The 7,609-nt window shown below is 51.4% G+C and overlaps 1 protein-coding gene across 1 annotated transcript; it reads right to left on the bottom strand.

The window, feature by feature from the left end:
* Positions 1 to 992: 992 nt before the first annotated feature.
* Positions 993 to 7,221, bottom strand: LOC124676255 (probable protein phosphatase 2C 64). The gene is made up of 5 exons (XM_047212333.1): positions 6,789 to 7,221; positions 6,386 to 6,658; positions 6,148 to 6,268; positions 5,841 to 6,064; positions 993 to 1,984 (listed from the first exon to the last, which is right to left on the bottom strand). The coding sequence occupies exons 1-5, from the start codon at positions 7,005 to 7,007 to the stop codon at positions 1,529 to 1,531; spliced, it is 1,293 nt and encodes a 430-aa protein (XP_047068289.1). The 5' UTR covers positions 7,008 to 7,221; the 3' UTR covers positions 993 to 1,528.
* Between the last annotated feature and the right edge of the window lie 388 nt (positions 7,222 to 7,609).

The raw sequence follows: 7,609 nt of genomic DNA on the forward strand, positions 1-7,609 counted from the left end.
AACTCCTTCAGCATGTCACCGACCGTATCGAAGAGGTGGCCCGTCCCATGCGTAGGGAGGTGGCAAATTTCAAGCTTTTGTTGGTGCGTGTTACCGAATCTGGGGAGCGTGCGGACTGTTTTGTTTCTTGTGAGTTGTCTGTGGTTGTTGATGATGAGGCAGTCGCTATGATGGCGTCCAAGGCTAGTGATGAAGCCGTTGTTGACAAGGCTCCTAGGGAGTCGGATGTGGTTGGTTGGACGTTTCTTTGGTTGTTTCTCCCCTCATGCGTACCCTTCGCTGCAACTTGTTGTGCCAGTTACCTCTGAGTGCGAGGGTATCGATGGTTCATCTTCATCCGGTCTCACTTGTGACATTGGCGGTTGCTTCAGCATCACCGCCGGCGGAGCCAAGCCGTTGTGGCGACAAGGTCATTGAGGCAGGTGCTTTGGCATCTAACTCTGATGTCCTTTTTGCTAGAGAGCTTTGTGGCCTTCTCGGTCAGCTTGGAGGCGACTAGCCCCGGATCTAGCAATGAGATTGCTCGCCTCCTAGCGGAGAAGAATTCGATGTGCAAAATCCAGAAGGTGAAAGAGTATCTTAGGTGTAGAAGTAAGAAAAATGACGGCACTAGAAAGGGGTCCGCTGATTGATGGATGATTCTCTTTGTCCGAAAGTTTGTTGTTTTAGGTGTTGCTTGCTTTGGGAGTAGTCCGCTTGTGTTGTTGGTGTGATGTTGTTGTTGTAGATTTTCGTCCGATTTTCTACTAATAGATTAATAAATTAATAGATGAGGTAAAGATTTTGCCTCCATTTAATTTTTTATTGAGGGTCATTTAGAGTAAATAAGTCATTTGTAAGAGGTACTATACCATTTTATTTTCATAAAACGTGTACTTATCAGTCAGTAATCATACTCATTCACATCGGGGTGACACTGGTTCCTCGTAGAAATGATTGTACAAAAAAAAGACATGTCAAATTAAAGCGAAACGGGAAAGGCACAAAACGGCTAGCAAATCGGCAACCCGACACAGCGCATTGCCTGCTGTCAACAAAAGCTACACCGGGAAAAAGTCTAAACATCACACCCCTCTAGAAAGCAAATGCCAGTGGGAAATTTCCAGATCATCCGACAATAGTATCATCCCAGATCCCTGGGGCCTGGCGTGCCTCGCGGCCACTGTGCTTAGGATCATCGGTTGCTCGTTTGAACCCAGCAAAACTGCACAAAAGTGTTCAGACAAATGCGTTGCTTTGATTTAATCTTCCAGGAGCGCCACCAATCTTCATAAATGATTGAGCAACACCTGAAGATGTGGACTTTTCTCACTCAAGATGTACAGTTTTTGCTGGGCTCAAAGGCGCAACCCAAATTCTAAGCGCAGCTCCGGGAGGCTTGCTAAGAAGTACAGCGCCACATCAAATCAGAAGCTTGTTTCATTTCTACAATTTTCTCTGAAACAACTGACTACTAAGCTAAACCCAGAACAACAAACAACCAGGAAAATAAGGGGGGTAAGAGTGCTAGAATTGTGCTGGCAGCTCGTCAGCCGATTGCCTTCTCCTCGGAGAACCTGGGAAGCTGGACGAGCGAGTTCACCCGTGTAACTCCGTCGAGGCCTGACCAATTATGATCGTCAGCTGCACCAGAAATCTTAGCGTCTACACCGGACAAAGCTTTCTCTTGAGCACTACCCGGAACAGTCCTTACTGTGAAATTACGAGTTAAGGTGGGCTCCTGTTGCTCCTGCGCTTCGTTGGGATCTGCAACTGAGCCATCCTCAATGCTGATGTTATCCATAGAGGCGGTTGAATCACGTTCATGGTCCATCTTGCCATCCAAATATAAGCAAACGACTGCACAGTCATCAGTCCTGGATGTTGGATACTTTGTTTTCCATTCACGATTAGCTGCCTCGACAAGAGCCCTTGCCGCCTTTGAACGGCTCGGGGAGGAGGACACTATGTCAACAGCCTCTTGGTTGCTCAGGACATCCCAGACCTGCATGATTTCCATTAGTACAAACTATCCAGACATATATATAAAGCCAAACAAGTGTATGTTCATCTTGTATTTCTTCCTAAAGTACAACTATAAGGAAACAAAGGAGATATGTCCCCAATAGAATAGATGATAGGACAAATGGAAAACTCTAAAAGGCTTTGACCAAGTAACTATCTGTTCTTGTGCTGATTCAATGTTTCGAACCAAGCAACGGCTGTCAACAGAACTAGGCAGATAACGACTGATGATCAAAAAGATATTTGTTTGATAAAGATATTTTTTAGTGAACACTCCAGCGGTAGGAGTGGCAACTCTTCCACACAAACTACAATCATTTGTTCAATGGGTATAAAAGTTAATCAAAAGACAACGCCTTACTTTTTGTGGCGTATGTTGTTTATATTCGACACCAACATCCTTTAGTGCATACAAAGGGAACTTTTAATATGATGAGTTGCTTATCATGTAGTTTGTCAAAGTGCACCTCGTCTGCTAGATAGCACGCACAACAGTGCTACAATTAAATAGAAAATGAAACATAACTTTGTATGGACACGGAATGCAACAAGAAAAGAGAGAGGAAGAGATCACCAGTGTAAAATCTGCCCAGCAGAATCCAGCACGATAAAGATATAATTACTACTACTCGTTCAACCACAGTAGGTCCATCGTGCACTTTAAACTTCGCACTCTAAACTTCAACGGGTCGCCACGCATTATAGCAGTGACCTCTATGAGTACTAAATGCCTAGACCGTTAAAGATAATGCAAGTTCCTGAATATGTTGAAGTCCCCAAACACTACAAAAAAATACACACAACCTCCCAATTTTTTGAAAAGTGGAGTCAGATTATCCATCTTTAAGTAATTGACAAATCTTCAAGTCAATCATCAACTAAAAAAATGGCAGAATTTACAAGCAAAATATTCAGACAGAGTGATTGACCATAAGAATTTTCGTGCTGGTATGAATTAGTCCGATGTAAACCAACTTTTTTTTCAGATGCATGGACCCTTAAGAAGGAAAGAAGACATTGATCCAAAGAATTAACATTCTATCTCATGCAGATGCATGGACCCTTAGAGCATCTCCAACAGGCGCGCTATATCGCGGCACGCTAAAACCAAGAATCCGCGCGCGGTAAACAGATATGGCGCGCTGTGCCGTTTTTTCCTCCGCCGGGCGCGGCAAAATACAGCGCGTGCGCGCGCAGGAAAAATGGTCCTCCGCCAGGCGCTGCAAAATACAGCGCGCGCGGGCGCGGAAAACAGATTTCTAGTCTATTTTGCATTCACAATTCATGAAAGAAATGACACAATTCATGAAATAAATGACACAAAGTGCAACAACATCACATAGTTCAACAAGGACACACAAAATGACGTAGTTCAACAATGACACACGACATATGGTTCAAATGGACAAAGTGAAACAATGCATATCACAAATGCATATCACACTTCCGCATTTTCCAAGTCAACACCTTCTTCTTCGTCCTCGTCATCTTGGGTTGAAGGAGGAATAGTAGCATTCATGGAAGACACGAAGCCTCCCGGTGGTGCTCCCATACTCCCGTACACACCACTCACGGAGCCTCCCATGGTCCCTCCAAACACTCCTCCATAGCTTGATCCTCCCATGCCGGCCATCTTTTGGAGTGAGGAGTGGAGCTTCTCTTCTTCCCTTCATCACTTGAATCATCATCGATGATTGTTGCATCACCGGTAGCATTGGCCGCCATAGTTGCCGCATCCAACTTGCCGCGCGTCTTCCACTTCTCTTCATTCCCTAGCACTTCATAGCAATGATGCAAGGTGAATGGCTTGCCAAGAATCTTGTTGCCTTTCTTGTTCTTCTTTCCCACATCCCTAAACAATCCTTGAGCCATGGAGTTCTACACATATGCGCAAAAGAAAATAGATGAGCCATATGAAGTACAACCGTATTCTTCTCATATGAGCCATATGGTGAACATAGTAGAGTCACTTACCCTATCATTCTCATTAGTGCCACTCGGATTGAGAACATCGATGTTGGCTTGCACGCCCGCCCATTTTTGGCAATCGGTGTTGATACCGGACCAACGGGACCGAAGTGAGCGCATGGTTCGCTCGATCCCACTTGTGTTTGTATTGAAGTACTCCGTCATCCTCATCCAATATGTTTCTCTTGTTTGATCGGTACCGGTTGTTGGATCCATTCCAATTGTCAACCACGTCTTGCAAAGCAACTTGTCCTCCGCTATGGTGTAGTTGGCGGCCCGGCCGGGAGGGCGAGGTTCAATCAACCCTTCTCCTTCCTCATCTACATCCTCATATTCCTCCTCCCCATAGGCGGCTTCATCGTCATGCAAGAACGAGGATCCAACATTCATTGTCTCCATGAATGCCGCATCATCCACTCTACATTGCAATGAAATTCATTACCATCGGCTAGGTATGCATCTAAACCACAATTCGACAAAAAAGAAGTGTTTTTTACCTCTCGGGCATTTCACCATCCACCATATGTGCGCCGCGCGCTGTCGCGGACGGAGGCGTCGGCTGGGTCGGCGGAGGAGGAGGAGGAGAAGGCGCCCGGTTCGGCGCCGGAGGAGGAGGCCGTCGGCGGGGGACGGGCGCCTTCGCTTTCTTCGGTGGCGCGACGGCGGCGGGGCCGACGTGAGGCCGTTTCGTTGACGGCGCCTTCCCCTCCTCGGCGCGGGCCGCGCGTGCCGGTGCCCGCGCGGCCATCCGCGCCGCGGCGCGCGCTGCGTGTAGTGCCCCGCGCGGCGGGACGAACAGCGCCGCGCGGCAGCCCGTTGGGTTCCCGGCGTCGGCGCCGCCGCTAGGGTTTGCGCCGGCGCGGCGGAAGTGGCGGCGGCGGCGGAGGGTGTGACGAGTAGGGAGGGGTCGGCGGGTTGCCGGAGGGGTCGTCCATCGTCGGGATCGCCGGCGGCGCGCGGAGACGACGGATTGGGCTCGGGGCAGCGACGCGGGGAGGAAGTTTCAGCGCGGGGATTTTTCGCGGTTGGACGAGCGATGCCGCGCGCCGTAGCCGACGCGCCGGATATGCCGCTCCGGATTGTGCAAAACGCCGCGCGCCCTAAAAATTTTACAGCACCGCGCCGTTTACCGCGCCTGCTGGAGCGCCTGATTCTGTCCCGCGCGCGCTATATCGGACGTTTTTATGCCGCGCGGCCTATATAGCGCGCCTGTTGGAGATGCTCTTAAGAAGGAAAGAAGACATTGATCTAAAGAATTAACATTTTATCTCATGCAGATGCAATGAGGAGTCACTATGCTACTAATTCAATTTTCTAAATGCTGGTGATATCATCACAAGGATTAAATCAATCAGCCATGTCAAGTTGAAATTGGATAAGATTTAACAGTTGAAGCACAGCAGACAACAACAGGTGGGTGACCATGCAGCAAGGAAGTGTGATAAGCTGGCTAATCATTATTTATGCAGCAAGTCACAAAGACGCAGACGGCGGAAATCAATATCATTTCCCCTGTCATCATGACAGTATAGCAACCAATCCCGAAAGCTGTAGAATTTTGAAGTCAAAAGACTGGATCGTCCATACAATACGTGTATGCTTATTATAAGGCTCTTGGAGCAGCTTCTATGAAATGCACGAGACGCCCTGGATGTTCTAGGCCCGCCATGTGAGGCTAACTACATTACCTATGCGAAAGTGTGACAGATTGACACTGCAACTAATTTAGCTCCGACAGCAAGAAAGGAGCGAGATTTTGCTGGGACAGAGATATCTGGGCCATCGCACGGGCAAATACTAGGAATAACCAACAGCCAATCTTAAGGGGCAAAGAAATCGGAGGAGAGTGAATTGAAGTGCTGAATTACCCCGTCGGACGCAAGGATGACGAACTGGTCCTTGTCCGTGAGAGACCAGTGGAAGAAGTCCGGCACCGAGATGACGCCGTAATCCTTGAGGCAGAAGTCCCCGAAGGCCCGCGCCATGGCTAGGCCCGGCGCGTCGTCGAACGGCAGCCAGACCCTCGGCACCTCCGGCTCGTCCTGCAGCGCGAACACTCTGCCCCTGCACTTCTTGATCCGCTCCGCCTCGCCTGACATCGCAAACCATTCATTGTGCTGTTAGCACCAAATGACACGCACAAGGAAAGTAAATTAACTGTGGGTAGTGGCGTACTGGGGACATCGGGCTTGAGGTCAACGGTGAGCTGCACGGCCACCATGCCGCCGGCAGCGGCGTCTCTGGAGCCGAGGACGGCGCGAGAGTCCCCAATGTTGGCCATGTAAAGATCCGAGCCCTGCGTGCAGAGAAGTGGCCGTGAGTCGACAGGGATCGAGGCAGAAGAGAGAAGTGATATGACATTTGTGCTCGGACGGGACGGGACGGGGCAGAGAGAAAGAGGAATGCCACGTACGAGCTTGAGGACGGTGACGGCGGTGCTGCCGCTGCAGAAGCTGTCGAGGGAGGGGTGGGAGCGGAGGTCCTTGTCCATGGCCTTGTAGGCGCGCACGAAGGCCTTCCTCCAGGCTGCGGCCGGCAAGTCGAGCCCGTTCTTGGACGAGGCTCGCGCGGCGGACATGAGCCTGAGCGGCAGCGAGTCCCTTGCCCTGCGCGCCACCAGGTGGCCGTGCGGCCCGTGCCCGTCGAACACCCCGCACAGCACGCCGTCGTCCTCCCCGCCGAACCCCTGCCGCAAAGAAAACCACCATTGACCACGCCGGCCGAATCAATCACCGAGGAGCGAGTCAATCGGCAACCGCATCGGAACGGGAAGCAGAGGAGGGAGGGAGTGGGTTTCGGGTAATCGGTTAGCTTACATCCCAGATGAGCATGGCGTCCTGGTTGATCCCCTTGCGGCCCTGCTGCGTGAAGACGGAGGCGGTGCGGCTGCGGCCGTCGTTGGAGAAGATCCGGCCGGGGACCATGCCCAGCTGGTCCTCCCGCGGCGCCTTCCACCTCCTCCTCCGTTTCCTGCCGTCCTCGTCCCCGCCGGCCGCCGTCACCGTGGTCTCCCCGCTGGCCGCGCAGTTCCCCATCGCCCACCAATGCCAGCCAGCAAGATGCAAGAAGAGACGGCAAGCAAGGACGAAAGATTGCGGGCGCCGGGTACAAGAGGATTCTCCTCGCTCAGGACTCAGGGGGTTGCAGATGCGGCACTCAACATGGAGATGGACGCGAAAAGTCAAGGCGGTCCTAATCCCATGGACGAGCTGAGCTAGGCGAGAGGAGAGAAGGTCGGGACGGAGCGGAGGTGGCTTATTTATTCCGCGGCGGCAGTGACACACTCACACGCACGCACGCAGAGGCGGACAGAAACAGGCAGCTCCGGAGGAGGAGACGAGACCCCTCTCCCTGGTTGATGGCGTCGGAGGGTGTGGGCGTGGCGCTGCTCCCAACACGCTGCCCCTGCCCTGCCACGACGACCTTGTGTACGTAGCTGCTCTGTTGTCTTGCTCCTCCTCCTACGTACTACCTTTCCTGATTAACTAAGCATCAGTAGGTAATATAGCTTGGAGTTCAACTTGTTTACTGACGAGTCGCGAACTGCGAGGAATAAACAAGCGGCCGGCAGGGGGCGACCGGTGTGCCGCGGCAGCGACGGTCAGAACGGGCAGGCGTTGAACGGATCACAGATTCA

The sequence above is a fragment of the Lolium rigidum genome, chromosome 7 (genome assembly GCF_022539505.1).
Source record: "Lolium rigidum isolate FL_2022 chromosome 7, APGP_CSIRO_Lrig_0.1, whole genome shotgun sequence".
Lineage (NCBI taxonomy): Eukaryota > Viridiplantae > Streptophyta > Magnoliopsida > Poales > Poaceae > Lolium > Lolium rigidum.

What these genes read in the sequence shown, in the direction of transcription:
- LOC124676255 (XM_047212333.1), bottom strand. Translation starts at nt 7,007, where the DNA reads ATGGGGAACTGCGCGGCCAGCGGGGAGACCACGGTGACGGCGGCCGGC. An exon ending in CCTCAAGCCCGATGTCCCCA is followed by an intron (nt 6,065 to 6,147) that starts GTACGCCACTAC and finishes TTGCGATGTCAG; the next exon opens with GCGAGGCGGAGCGGATCAAG. An exon ending in TCATCCTTGCGTCCGACGGG is followed by an intron (nt 1,985 to 5,840) that starts GTAATTCAGCAC and finishes GAAATCATGCAG; the next exon opens with GTCTGGGATGTCCTGAGCAA.